Below are 14,421 nucleotides of genomic sequence, written 5' to 3' on the forward strand. Positions count from 1 at the left end.
CCCACCACCATGTCCGGCTAATTTTTGTATCTTTAGTAGAGACGGGGTTTCACTATATTGGCCAGGCTGGTCTCAAACTCCTGACCTCGTGATCCACCCGCTTTGGCCTCCCAAACTGTTGGGATTACAGGCGTGAGCCACCATGCCTGGCCTCCTGCTAAGTTCTTATGTGTGAATAAGTGTAAGAAAATGATTGCTTGTTGAGCTGGGCATCGTGGCTCATGCCAGGAATCCCTGCGTTTTTGGAGGCCAGGGTAGGAGGATTGAGTCCAAGAGTTGGAGACCAGCCTGGGCAACATAGTGAGATCCCATCACTTAAAAAAACAAAACAAAACGATTGCTTATTGGTAGCATATAAATTGAGTCAGGAGTGATGGGAGTGGCAGACAACCACAGATTGTGCACATGGGTGGCTAAAAGGTGGCACCTTTGCTTTCTAACAGTTCAATGTACACAAACTTTGTTTTGTGCACAACATTTTAGAAATCCTGTGTGAAATACCTCCAGGCTATGTGTATAAGGTGTATATGAACCATAAATGAACTCTGTGTTTGGACTTGGGTTCCATTTCCAGGAGCTCTCATTATGTATTTGCAAATATTCCCAGCTCTGAAAGGCCCCAAAATCTGAAACACATCTGGTCCCAAGCATTTCAGATAAGGGATGCTCAACCTCTCCAAGCCGAAAGTTCTTAGAACACACAGGTAGGTTTAAGAAGTCGTGTTTGAGCCGAGCCATCGGCCCTTCCACGGCAGTCACTGACTCTCAGGGACCAGACCTTATTGTTGGTTGTCTTTTCTTTTCTCTTCTTTTCTCTTTTCTTTTCTTTTCTTTTTTCTCTTCTCTTCTCTTTTCTTTTGAGACAGGGTCTCGCTCTGTCACCCAGGCTGGAGTGCAGTGGCACGATCTTGGCTCACTACAGCCTCTGCCTCCCGGGTTCAAGCGATTCTTGCACCTCAGCCTCCCGAGGAGCTGGGACGACAAGTGTGCACGACCGCACATGGCTGATTTTTGTGGGACCAGACCTTATTGTTTTAGTTTTGCCACCATTGTGTGAGTCCCTAAGTAATATAATGTGGTCTTGCCGGTTTCTGAACTTTATAGAAATAGGATCATATTGCTGTAGTCTGTGTTTTACTGCTTTGTCCAGTAGGGCGTTGTCAGGATTCCTCTGGTGGCTGTGTTAGTACCCGTCTGCTCACTTCCATTGCTGTGTCCTGCCCCATGGCTTGGAAGCCAGTGCCCCATTAGCCCCTATCCTAGTGTGGTGTGTGCTCAGGCTCTTGGCAGTTTGCTGTCATAAACAGGCTGCCCTGCGCATGTCAGGGCTCCTCTGGGGCAGGAACATTACCTGAGATGGACTTGTTGGGTCTTACGTGTATGTATCCTCTGCCTTTTAGATGAAGGTGAGGTGTTTTCCAGTGTCCCCATGCCAGCTTCTCCAGCAGCCTCCAAGCATTCCACCTGTTCCAGCATCCTTACTCTCATGAGGTTTTGCACCGGACTCCTGCGCCTATTCCCGTCAGGCCGTCATCCTGTGTCTCTCTGGCCAGCGGGGAAGCCCAGTGGCATTGCATGGGTGTTCGCAGTTGGGATTTTTGTTCACATCTTTTATCTTTCTGTTGATGAGTCTTTTTCTCATCAACTTGTTGGAATTCCCTGCACCATTTGCTGTGTCCACCACAGTGGCTGTCCTTCCAGCTCTCTTCATACTGTTTTGATGAACAGAAATTCTGAACTTCACTGAACTTCAGAGTGGTCCTCTCCCCTCCCCTCCTCCTCCCCTCCCTTCCTCCTCCCCTCCTCCTCCCCTTCCCTCCTCCCCTCCCCTTCCCACCTCCCCTCCTCTCCTCTCCCCTCCTCCCCTCCCCTTCCCTCCTCCCCTCCCCTTCCCTCCTCCCCTCCCCTTCCCACCTCCCCTCCTCTCCTCTCCCCTCCTCCCCTCCCCTTCCCTCCTCCCCTCCCCTCCTCTCCTCTCCCCTCCTCCCCTCCCCTTCCCACCTCCCCTCCCCTCCTCTCCTCTCCCCTCCTCCCCTCCTGTCCCCTCCTCCCCTCCTCCTCCCCTCCTCCTCCCCTTCCCTCCTCCCCTCCCCTTCCCACCTCCCCTCCTCTCCTCTCCCCTCCTCCCCTCCCCTTCCCTCCTCCCCTCCCCTTCCCACCTCCCCTCCTCTCCTTTCTCCTCCTCCCCTCCCCTTCCCTCCTCCCCTCCCCTCCTCTCCCCTCCTCCCCTCCCCTTCCCACCTCCCCTCCCCTCCTCTCCTCTCCCCTCCTCCCCTCCTGTCCCCTCCTCCCCTCCTCCTCTCCCCTCCTCTCCTCCCCTCCCCTCCCCTCCCCTTCTCCCCTCCCCTTCTTCCCTCCCCTTCTCCCCTCCCCGCTCCGCTCCCCTCCCCTCCCCTGTTTTGACAGGATCTCGCTCTGTGGCCCAGGCTAGAGTGTGGTGGTGTGATCTCAGCTCACTGCAACCTCCGCCTCCTGGGCTCAAGTGATTCTCATGCCTCGGCCTCCCTAGTAGCTGGGACTATAGGCATGTACTACTACCCCTAGCTGATTTTTGGGGTTTTGTTGTTGTTGTTGTTTGTTTTTGAGACGGAGTCTTGCTGTGTCGCCCAGGCTGGAGTGCAGTGGCGCAATCTTGGCACACTTCAAGCTCCGCCTCCCGGGTTTACGCCATTCTCCTGCCTCAGCCTCCCGAGTAGCTGGGACTACAGGCGCCTGCCACCATGCCCGGGTAATTTTTTTGTATTATCAGTAGAGACGGGGTTTCACCGTGTTAGCCAGGATGGTCTCGATCTCCTGACCTCATGATCCGCCCGCCTCTGCCTCCCAAAGTGCCGGGATTACAGGCGTGAGCCACTGCACCTGACCAATTTTTGTATTTTTTAGTACAGAAGGGGTTAGTACAGAAGGGGTGTGTCCATGTTGTCCAGGCTGGTCTCCAACGCCTGGACTCAAGTGATCCACCCACCTTGGCCTCCCAAAATGCTGGGTTTACAGCCATGAGCCACTGCGCCCAGCCCCTTACATCTTTTCTTATTGCCTTCTATACTTCCCAGTTCTGAGGCTATGAAGATCCTTCTACAGCATCTTCTAAAAGCACTATTCTGTGTGTCATGGTTAGATCTGGAACCTGTCTTTTCTGAGCTTCTATGGCACACGTCTGTTTCATCCTCCTAACCCAGGACTGGAGTTGCCCCAGATGTGACAGGGGAGTTCCTATAAGGGAGTGTCCCAAACCCTCAGAGAAAAGACCAGCTGGGATCCCAAAGAAGCGCTAAATGCCAACTCAGAGCATTCATTAGGGGAACTTTGGCATAGAGAGCTGCAGCTGGCCTGGAAACCGACAGTGAGGGACAAGGTGTTCTACCCGGGTGTGCCCGCATTGAGTGGCCGGGGCATGGGGTTTCTGTGCAGGTTTAAGACATTGAGTTCCAGGCATGAAGAGGCTGCTCCACAGTCCCTGGGGCCTCAAGTTGCTCATCCGTGGCATGGGGGCTGTGGTGACCCTTCTCTCCGAGGACTGCTGTGTGGGACAGCAGTCCTGTCCTGTGCAGTGGGCCTCAGAGGGCACCTGCACTGCTCCCAGCATCCTTCATCGTTATAGTCTCTCAGCCACTCTTTGATATCCACTTTTTATCCCCGTTTAAATGTCAGAAAATGAAGGCCCTGTTGATGGTTCTCAAGGGGATCCCCAGACCAGCAGCATTAGCTCACCTTGGAACGTGTGAGAAATGCACACCTGAGCCCCCCAAGACCTGCTGAGTCAGCGCCTGGAGGGGGAGCAGGAGAGGACCCTGCCCCCAGTGCTTAATCTGCCTTCCAGTGATTCTGACGCTGTAGCACTTGAGAAACACTGAAGGAACTTCCCTGGCGTTGGAACCTGGGTGTACCTGACTCAGGCCATTCTTCTACGACCGCCCTAAACTGCCAGCCACTTAGCTTTTGAATTAGGTAGAACGATGTTATTTGAGGAAAGTGAATTATTTGTCCCCTGAAGAAAAGTGGGCATGCTTTGCTTATGCTCCCTCTTCCTCCTACACAGGGACCACGGGGAGGCCAGACCCCTGGTGATGTGGATATGGGACCCTGAGGTCCTCATCTCAGTGGTAGACTGAGCTGTCCTGTTTGTTTCTTGCAGCTGCTCAGATGGAAGATAAAAAGCCCTTTATCCTCTCTTCCATGAGGCTTCCTCTCCTGGACACCAACAGCAAGGTAAACCACATGGGCCAGCCCAGGCTGCACCACCACACCCCAGGCAGCTGCAGGGTGTGGCCAGGCCATGCTGTGAGGTCACCCACCGACCAGGCGGCCACCACCCTCGACTGGACTGAGCTTGGGAACAAAGGATGACAGTGTGCCATTCAGTGTGTGGCTGGTGCTTTTCCCACATCTCACTCAGGAAACAATCCCCAAGACCACCCTACACTGGCACCAGTTACAGGCCCGCGGGTCCCTAGCCCCTCCTTCAGGCTCAGTGATTCTCTAGAAGGACCCGGAGCTCACCGTGCTGCTATGCTCATGGTGATTGCAGCGAAAGGATGCAGGTCCACGTCAGTCATGGCTGGGGTGCCTGGGACAGAATCCAGGAGGGCCCACACACAGAGCTCCCACCCATCCTCCCCTGGGGTCACAGACGGCGTTAGACCCCCGCCCCTCCTCTCAGCAGCAATGTGAGTCAGCGCACACAGAGCATCAGAACTAGGGAAGCTCCTGCCTTGGGGTCTGTCATGTGGACCCGGTTGGTGCCCTCGTGGCTGAGCTGTCTCTAGCCCCCCTGGAGGTGGAGCTGATGCCACGTGGCCCGTAGCCCCCACCTGTCACATGAGACCATCTGGTGTGGCCCAAGACCCCAGGTGGACAAGAACATTCTTACCAGGCCAGATATTTGGGGCTTCGTGATGACCTCCCAGGACCCCAGGGCAGAGGCCAGGCCTGTCTTTGGGTGGGTGGATCTTTGCGAAAGTGAGGACTGCACTCAGGTTACCCAGGGGCTGCTGTCTTGGGTAGGACCTGCTTGCTACAAGGGGAGCAGAGAGCCCAGCCCTCTGGGGCTGCTCCGGCCTTTGCCTCCTCTTGGGTCCTTCTGTGAGACTCTTGCTGTGTTTCCCCAGAAGCTACTGAACGGACCCCGTGCCACCTCTGTTGCGGTGCCCCTTACGTGCCCACACACTCCCCAACGTTCAGAGCTCTTCCCAACATGCCCCTGACAGGGTTTTCTGGTCCTTTTGGACGCCTGCAATGCCAGGTGGTTAAACACACAGTCTGTGCAGTCTGGGACCAACCGGCTCGCTCCTCCACACCCACCCTGTTCCCTGAGATAGCACCAGGAGGAGGTGCTCAGAGAAGCCTCCTCGGGGTGGGGACACTGGACCAGACAGCTGAAGGGGCAAAGGCATGGTCGCGATGCTGGAGAAAAGGATCCCCAGGGAGGCAGCACGGGCGGAAGCCATGGCTCAGGGGAATGGCTGGTTTGGCCACATTGGCCTGGCTGTGCCTTCGAGTTACTGGGTGAGGCTGGACATGCAGGCTCAACTCCTAGGATTGTTTGGGTGATAACTGCAGATTCAGGGACTAGATTTATGGTGCACGCAGGAAACATGGGGATCACACGAGAGAAGCTAGCTCAGAAGGACCTCAGCCCCATCCCCTGAGGCCAGGGCGAGCCCCGGAGGGAGGGACGGTGTATCTGGAGCCTAGGAAGGGCAGCCACAGATGCACAGGCAGCATGGGGGCAGGGTGGCTTTGGGAGGAGCCCTCTGCAGAGGGAAGGCTGCCTTCTGGGGGCGAAGGGACCTCCACACAGCCTAGGGACAGAGAAAAAGGCAGACACAGGTGCAGGCGGGTACAGGTACGTCCAGCTACAGGTGTGGGTGCAGACCCAGGTAGGTAGGTATAGATATGGGTGTGGGAGCAGGCTTAGGTGTGGATGCAGGTAAGTATGGGTATGGGTGTGGGAGCAGGCTTAGGTGTGGATGTGGGTGCAGGTATGGATGCAGGCACAGGTGCAAGTGTGGGTACAGGCATAGGTGTGGGTATAGTGTGGGTGTTGGTGCAGGTATGTGGGTACAGGCCCAGGTGTGGATACAGGTAGGTACAGGTGTGAGTACAGGTGCAGGCCCAGATGTGGGTGCAGGTAGATCCAGGTACAGATGTGGGGGTAGGTCCAGGTCCAGGTGTCAGTGTAGCTGCAGGTGCAGGCACGTGTGGGTGTGGGTGTGAGGAAGAGTGAGGTTCCTCTCTGCTGGCTGGACTGGCATGGCAGTCTCTGCATCCCCTTCCTGATCTCCCATTTGTTCTGGGCAGGTGAAGCGGGCAGTGGTGCAGGTGATCAGTGCCATGGCCCACCACGGCTACCTGGAGCAGCCTGGAGGTGAGGTGATGATTGAGTACATCGTGCAGCAGTGCGCGCTGCCCCCCGAGCAGGAGGTAAGAGGCTGCCACCTCACCTGCCTCCTAGGCCCACGCTGCCCCTGACCTGTGTTAGGCACTCTCATCAGGAGCCATTGGCCCGGCAGAGGGTGGATGTGTGGGCTGCAGTCTGCGTGCGGAGGTGCCCTCTGCTGTCTTTTGTTTGTTAATAGAGACAGGGTCTTGCTCTGTGGCCCAGGCTGGAGTGCAGTGGCTATTCTCAGGTGTGATCATAGCACGCTGCAGCCTGGAACTCCTGGGATCAAGCGGCCCTCCCGCCTCAGCCCCATGAGACTGCAGGCACACGCCAGTGTGCCCGGCTCCCTCTGGTTTCTGAGTCAGAGCCTCTGCACTGAGCCAGTCCTCTCGGCAGCTCCCGGGACTCAGAATGCAGAAGCAGGAAATAGAGAGTTTGTCCTATTTGGGGCTTTTCTATTTAAGAAGTTACTGTACAAATGCCAATGTCTTCTTGAAGGAGAGCAAGGCAGAACGTGGCAAAATAACCCACAGATGGTCTAGACAGCCTCTGTCACCCTGCACTGCTGCCCGCTGGCTGCTGAGCACGTCGGCACTCAAGTCCCTGGCTCTGGGTCTGGTTCTTCAAGTTGGCAAAGCTGGTCTGTCCACCAAGGCCAGCTGAGAACAGAGACGCCGCCCTCCTTGTGTTCTCGTGACCATCACTCTAGTGCCTGCTGTGCCCCAAGTGGGATACGTGAATTTATCTGGAAACATCAGAGCTCGGGGAGAGTATGCTGTGATGTTGCCTCTAAGTGCGTGGTCGTCAGTGAGGAAGCTGCGCACGTGTCTGTTCTGCAGGCCCCAGCAGGTGGGCCACCACCAGCTCAGCTGATTCTGACCTCAGCGTCTTCACAGCAGCTCCATGAGTCATTAGGCATGACCTGGAGAGCCAAGGCCTCTGTTTTAGTCTTTTAGTTCCCAAGGTTTGGGAGTTGGAAGTTTCTTTGAATATTAGAAAACGTTATTAAGGTTTTCTAAAACCAAAAGAAAAACCATTTTGAATAGATGTAATCTCACAGACTCAAATATTTTTATCTATATAATAATAATAATTATTACTTTTGAGACTGGGTCTCGCTCTGCCACCCAGACTGGAGTACACTGGCGAGATCACAGCTCACTGCAGCCTTGAACTGGGCTGAAGCGATCCTCCTCCCTCAGCCTCCTGAGTAGCTGGGACTACAGGCTCATGCCTCCACACCTGGCTAATTTTTTATTTTTTGTAGAGATGGGATCACACTATGTTGCCCAGGTTGCTTTTGAACTCGTGAGCTCAAGCAGCCCTCCCACCTCGGCCTGAAAAAGTGCCAGAATGACAGGTGCGTGCCACCACACCCCAGCACTCGTGTTTTAACCATAGCACCTTGCTGTTTCTGTGGAGCCTCTCAGTCTGCATTGCTTGATGTGTGGGGTTCAGTGTAACGACCTTTCTACTTTTGCATGTTTCAAATTATTTGTGATAAAATGTTCAAAGAGCAAAGCAGGACATGTTGCTCTGAGACAAGTGGGCCTTGGGGTGTTTGCCAGACACACTGCAGAGGGGGTGAGTGGCAGTGGCAGGCCCTGTGGTGCCACTGGGTGCTGGGCTCTGTGGTGAAGCCCAAGGGGTGGCCAAATGATTCTGGAGCAGTCAGGTGCAGGGCCACTGGGGAGAAGAAGACAAATCCAGGGAGTCTCGCTTGGATGTAGATTCCCCTTCAAGGTTTTTGGAGAAACATGAGTTAAAGATTAGAATTAGTTATTATTTTGCCGTTTTATCTCTATTACCCACCTAACTTTCTTTTTTTTTCCATTTAAATTTTTGTTTTGTTTTTAAATTTTTTAGAGACAAAGCCTCACTCTGTTGCCAAGGCTAGAGTGCAGTGGCACGATAATGGCTCCTTGCGGGCTCAAATTCCTGGGCTCAAGTGATCTTCCTGCCTCAGCCTCCCAAGTAGGTGGGACCACAGGCATGCGCCAGCCACCATGGGTGGCACTTCTTGTGCCCATTTTCCAATTGGGTTGTTTTCTTATTATCAAATTTTGAGAGATCTTTCTATATTCTGGGCACAAGTCCTTTGTTGGATTTATGGCTTATAAATATTTTGTTTTCTTTTTTCTTTTTTTTTTTTAACTTTTAATACATACTGTTTTGTTCTTGAATAGAGACAGCCTATGTTCCCAGGCTGATCTCTGACTCTTGACCTTGAGTGATTCACTTGCCTCAGCCTCCCAAAGTGCTGGGATTATAGGTATGGGCCACTGCGCCTGCCCATAAATATTGTCTTGCAGGTCTGTTGCACTCTTGTCTTTCTGCTTTCTTAACCCTGTCTTTCAGAGAGCAGAAGTTTTAATTTTTTTTTTTTTTTTTTTTTTTTTTTTTTTTTAGGCGGAGTCTCGCTCTGTCGCCCAGACTGGAGTGCAGTGGCGCAATCTCGGCTCACTGCAAGCTCCGCCTCACGGGTTCACGCCATTCTCCTGCCTCAGCCTCCCAAGTAGCTGGGACTACAGGCGCCCGCCACCTCGCCCGGCTAGTTTTTTGTATTTTTAGTAGAGATGGGGTTTCACCATGTTAGCCAGGATGGTCTCGATCTCCTAACGTCGTGATCCGCCCGTCTCGGCCTCCCAAAGTGCTGGGATTACAGGCTTGAGCCACCGCTCCGGGCCTTAATTATTTTTTAATGGCCAGTTTACTTGAGATGGAGTCTCGCTCTGTTGCCCAGGCTGGAGTGCAGTGCCACAATCTTGGCTCACTGCAATCTCCGCCTCCCAGGCTCAGGCAGTTTTCCTGCCTCAGTCTCCCGAGTAGCTGGGATCACAGGCATGCACTACCACGCCTGGCTAATTTTTAATTTTTTATATATTTTTTAGTAGAGACAGAATTTTACCATGTTGGCCAGGCTGTTCTTGAACTCCTGACCTCAGGTGATCCACCCGCCCCGGCCTCCCAAAGTGCTAGGATTAACAGGTGTGAGCCACTGTGCCTGGCCTAAAAGTTTTAAGTTTTAGGATTCACATATAGGCCTATGATTCATTTTTAGTTTTTTTTTTTTTTGAGATGGAGTCTCTTCCTATTGCCCAAGCTGGAGTGCAATGGTGTGATCTCAGCTCACTGCAACCTCCACCTCCTGGGTTCAAGCAATTCTTGTGCCTCAGCCTCCCAAGTAGCTGGGACTACAGGCGTGCACCAACACACCAGGCTAATTTTTATATTTTTAGTAGAGACAGGGTTTCACCGTGTTGGACAGGCTGGTCTCAAACTCCTGACCTCAGGTGATCCTCCCACCTCGGGCTCCCAAAGTGCTAGGATTACGGGCGTGAGCCACCGTGCCCAGCCTTTTGAGTTAATTTTTGTTGAGGTGTGCTTGAGGCTCGTTTTTTTGCATGTGAATGTCCAGTTGTCCCAGCACCACGTGTTGAGAACACTCTTCTCTGTACATTGACAAATTGCCTTGCATCTTCGTCAAAAATCAGGAAACCGTATGGATTATCTCTAATGCTGCAGCTCCGCTCATCTGTGGAATCTGTCATCATCTGTCATCAGTACCACACTGTCTTTCCATGGCTTTAAGGTTTCTTTTGTTTTGTTTTTGAGACAGAGTCTTGCTCTGTTGTTACTCAGGCTGGAGTCAAATGGTGCCATGCTGGCTCACTGCAGCCTCCACCTCCCAGTTCAAGCAATTCTCATGCCTCAGCCTCCTGAGTAGCTGGGATTACAGGCGTGCACCACCACGCCCATCTAAGTTTTGTATTTTTAGTAGAGATGGAGTTTCACTATGTTGGCCAGGCTGGTCTCGAACTCCTGGCCTCAAGTGATCCACCTGCCTCGGCCTCCCAAAGTGCTGGGATGACAGGTGTGGGCTGCCGCGCCTGGATGCTGGGATAGACAGGCATGAGCTGCTGCACCTGGATGCTTTACAGTAAGTTCTGGAGTCAGGTTAATGTGAGTTTTCCATCTTTGGTCTTTTTTGATCATGTTTTGGCTATTTTAGTTCCTCTGTTTTTCTCTCTAAATTTTAGAGTCATCTTGTTGATGATATTCAGTCTTCCAATCCATGAAAACAGTACATTTCTACATTTATTTAGGTCTTCTTCGATTTTGTTCACCAGTGTTTTGTAATTCTCAGCATGTAGAGTCTGTATATTCTGGTATTTTGTTAGATTTTAAAAGCTATTTTGTTTTTACTGCCATGGTAATGTTACAGTTTTGTTCATTTCAATTTCTAACTGTTCATTGTTAGTGTATAGAATATACAATTGATTTTTAGATATTACCGTGTATCCTGTGGCTTTGCTTTTTTATAGATTCTTTGGGATTTTCTACATAGAGCATCATGTCTTCATATAGGCAGTTTTATTTGTAAATCTAGATGACCTTTTTTATTTTCTTGACTTACTGCATTGGTGAAGTCTCTAGTATGCTGCTGAATGAGCGGAAGTAGTGAGAGCAGCCACCCCTGCTTCGTTCCCATAAGGGGAACATACTGCCTTTTACTATTAAGAATGCTAGGGGCTGGGCACAGTGGCTCATGCCTGTAATCCCAGCACTTTGGGAGGCTGAGGCGGGCAGATCATTCAATCTCCTTGAGTTCAGGAATTCAAAACCAGCCTGGACAACCTGGCGAAACCCCATCTCTACAAAAAATACAAAAAATTAGCTGTGTGTGGTGGTGCATACCTGTAGTCCCAGCTACTCTGGAGGCTGAGGCAGGAAGATCACTGGAGCCTGGGAGGCAGAGGTTGCAGTGAGCCAAGATCATGCCACTGTACTCCAGCCTGGGTGACAGAGCGAGACCCTGTCACACACACAAAAAAAGTTGAATGCTGGGCCAGTGCAGTGGCTCACACCTGTAATCCCAGCACTTTGGGAGGCCAAGGCAGGAGGATCACTCGAGCCTGGGAGTTTGAGACCAGCCTGGGCAACATAGTGAGACCTTATCTCTATAAATAATAAAAAAAAAATTAGCTGGGCCTGATGGCTCACGCCTGAGGTCCCAGCCACTTGGGAGGCTGAGGTGGGAGGATCACTTGAGCCCAGGGAGTCGAGGCTGCAGTGAGCTGTGATCACACCACTGCACTCCAGCTTAGGTGACATAGTGACACCCTATCTGAAAAAAGAAAAGAGAATGTTGTTTGGAGAAGCACTTTAGGAGGCTGGGGCAGGAAAATCGCTTAAGGCCAGGAATTTGAGACCAGCCTGGACATTGTAACCAGACCTTGTCTCTACATAAAAATTTAAAAAAATTAGCTGGGTATGATGGCATGCGCCAGTGGTCCCAGCTACTCAAGAGGCTGAGGTGGGAGGACTGCTTGAGCCCAGGAGGCTGAAGCTGCAGTGAACTGTGATCACACTATTATGCTCCAGCCCGGGCAACAGAACGAGAACCTCTCAAAAAAAAAAAAAAAAGGAGTTATGTTTATACTATACTGTAGTATATTAAATGTGCAATAGCATTATGTCTAAAAAAACAAAGTACGTGCCTTAACTTACAAACACTTTATTGCTAAAAAAAAATTGCTGAGGGTCATCTGAGCCATCAGCAAGTCATAATCTTCTTGCTGGTGGAGGGTCTTGCCTTGACAGTGACAGCCGCTGACTGATCAGGGCGGTGGTTGCTGAAGGTTAGGGTGACTGTGACAATATCTTTCTTTTTTTTTTTTGAGACGGAGAGTCTTGCTCTCTTGCTAGGCCGGAATACAGTGGTGTGATCTCAACTCACAGCAACCTCCACCTCCCAGGTTCAAGCAATTTCCCTGCCTAGCCTCCCAAGTAGTTGGGATTACAGGCACACGCCACCACACCCAGCTAATTGTATTTTAGTAGAGATGGGGTTTCACCATGTTATCCAAGATGGTCTCGATCTCCTGACCTCATGATCCACCTGCCTCAGCCTCCCAAAGTGCTGAGATTATAGGCATGAGCCACTGGGCCTAGCCGACAATTTCTTAAAATAGGACGATGATGAAGTTTGCTGCACTGATGGAGTCTTCTGTTCACTAAACTTTTCTGTCTTATGCACTGCTATTTGATAGCATTTTACCCACAGTAGATCTTTCAAAATGGGCGTCATTCCTCTCAAACCCAACCACTTCTTTATCAACTAAGTTTATGGAATATTCTGAATCCTTTGTTGTCGTTTCAACAATGTTCACAGCATCTTCACCAGGAGCAGATTCAATCTCAAGAAACCACTTTCTTTGCCGTCCGAAAGAAACAGCACCTCATCCATTCCGGTTTGATCATGAGATTGCAGCAATTCAGTTCCATCTTCCGACTCCACTTCCAATTCGAATTCTCTTGCTGTTTCCACCACATTTGCAGTGACTTCCTCCACTGATGTCTTGACCCCCTCAAAGTTATCCATGAGGTTTGGAACCAGCTTCTTCCAAACTCCTGTTCATGCTGATTTTGTTGACCTCTTTCCATGAATCACAAATGCTCTTAATGGCATCTACTATGGTGAATCCTTTCCAGAAGGTTTTCAATTCTTGTTGCCCAGATCTGTGAGAGAAATCACTGTCTGTGGCAGCAATCAATCACCTTATGATGTTCTTTTTTTTTTTTTTGGAATAGGGTCTCACTCTGTGACCCAGGCTGGAGTTCAGTGGCTCAATCACAGCTCACTGCAGCCTCAACCTCCTGGACTCAGTCCTCCCACCTCACCCTCCTGAGTAGCTGGGGCTACAGGCACACACCAACACCAACACACCCAGCTAATTTTTGTTTTGTTTTGTCTTGTTTTTCTAAAGATAGGTTTTGCTGTGTTGCCCAGGTTAGTCTTAAATTCCTGAGCTCAAGCAATCTGCCCACCTGGGTGACAGAGCAAGACTCTGTCTTAAACAAAAAGAAAGAAAGAAATAATAAAATGCTCTTAAAATGTTCTCCATGCCAGCAATAAGGTTGTTTTGTTTTCTCTTAGCTTTTCCTTTGCATTCATTACAGCTCACGCCTGTAATCCCAGCACTTTGGGAAGCTGAGGCCAGCGGATCACTTGAGGTCAGGACTTCAAGACCAGCCTGGCCAACATGGTGAAATCCCGTCTCTACTGAAAATGCAAAAATTAGCCAAGCGTGGTGGACCACACCTGTATTCCCAGCTACTCGGGAAGCTGAGGCAGGAGAATCACTTGAACCTGGGAGGCAGAGGCTACTGTGAGCTGAGATGGCGCCACTGCACTCCAGCCTGGGCGACAGAGCTAGACTCTGTCTCAAAAATAATAATAATAATAATAATAATAATGCTCTTTGCTAATCTCCTGGACAACTTGTTGCAGTTTCTCCATCAGCAGTTTCTGCTGCACCTTGGTATTTTTGTTATGGAGATGACTTCTTTCCTTAACCCTCAGGAACCAACTTCTGCCAGCTTCCAGCTTTTCTCTTGCAGCTTTTCTTTTGCAGCTTCCTTACCGCTCTCAGCCTTCACGGAGTTGAAGAGAGTTGCTCTGGATTAAGCTTTGGCTTAAGGGAATGTTTGGCTGATCTGATTTTCTATGCAGACCATTCAGACTTTCTCAAGGTTAGCAATAAGGCTGTTTTGTTTTCTTATCATTCGTGTGTTCACTGGAGTGACACTTGATTTCCTTCAAGAGCTTTTCCTTTTTATTCATGACATGACTGACTAGCACAAGAGGTCTGGCCTTTAGCCTGTTTCAGCTTTTGACATGCCTTCCTCACTAAGCTTCATCAATTCTGGCCTTTGATTTAAAGTGAGAGATGTGGGGCTCTTCCTCTCACATGAACACATGGAGGCGACTGTAGGGTTTTAATTGGACTCATTTCAACATTGTTGTGTTTCAGGGAGCAGGGAGACCCTAGCAGAGGGAGAGAGGTGGGGAGTGGCTGATCAGTGGGTCAGGACACCCAACATTCATTGATTAAGCTTGCAGTTTTATATATTGCAGTTCATAGCACCCCAAAACAATTATGATAGTAACATCAGAGATCTCTAATCACAAATCACCATCACAGATACAATATTAATGAAACAGTTTGAAATATTCCAAGAATTAGCAAAATGTG

General features: G+C 50.6%; 1 protein-coding gene across 4 annotated transcripts in view; it reads left to right on the plus strand.

The window, feature by feature from the left end:
• Positions 1-681: 681 nt before the first annotated feature.
• The window catches only part of MROH1 (maestro heat like repeat family member 1), a 48,675-nt gene continuing 34,935 nt past the window's right edge, over positions 682-14,421 (plus strand). For 2 of the 4 annotated variants that reach the window (XM_030921574.1, XM_030921576.1), the window contains exons 1-3: positions 682-704; positions 4,136-4,209; positions 6,301-6,423. In XM_030921574.1, the coding sequence (XP_030777434.1) occupies positions 4,144-4,209; positions 6,301-6,423 (189 nt within the window). In that variant the 5' untranslated portion in view covers positions 682-704; positions 4,136-4,143. Of the gene's footprint in view, positions 705-4,135; positions 4,210-6,300; positions 6,424-7,698; positions 7,743-14,421 lie in introns of those variants that run through there. The other 2 variants (XM_030921575.1, XM_030921577.1) reach the window with 2 other exon arrangements.

The sequence above is a fragment of the Rhinopithecus roxellana genome, chromosome 17 (assembly GCF_007565055.1).
Source record: "Rhinopithecus roxellana isolate Shanxi Qingling chromosome 17, ASM756505v1, whole genome shotgun sequence".
NCBI lineage: Eukaryota > Metazoa > Chordata > Mammalia > Primates > Cercopithecidae > Rhinopithecus > Rhinopithecus roxellana.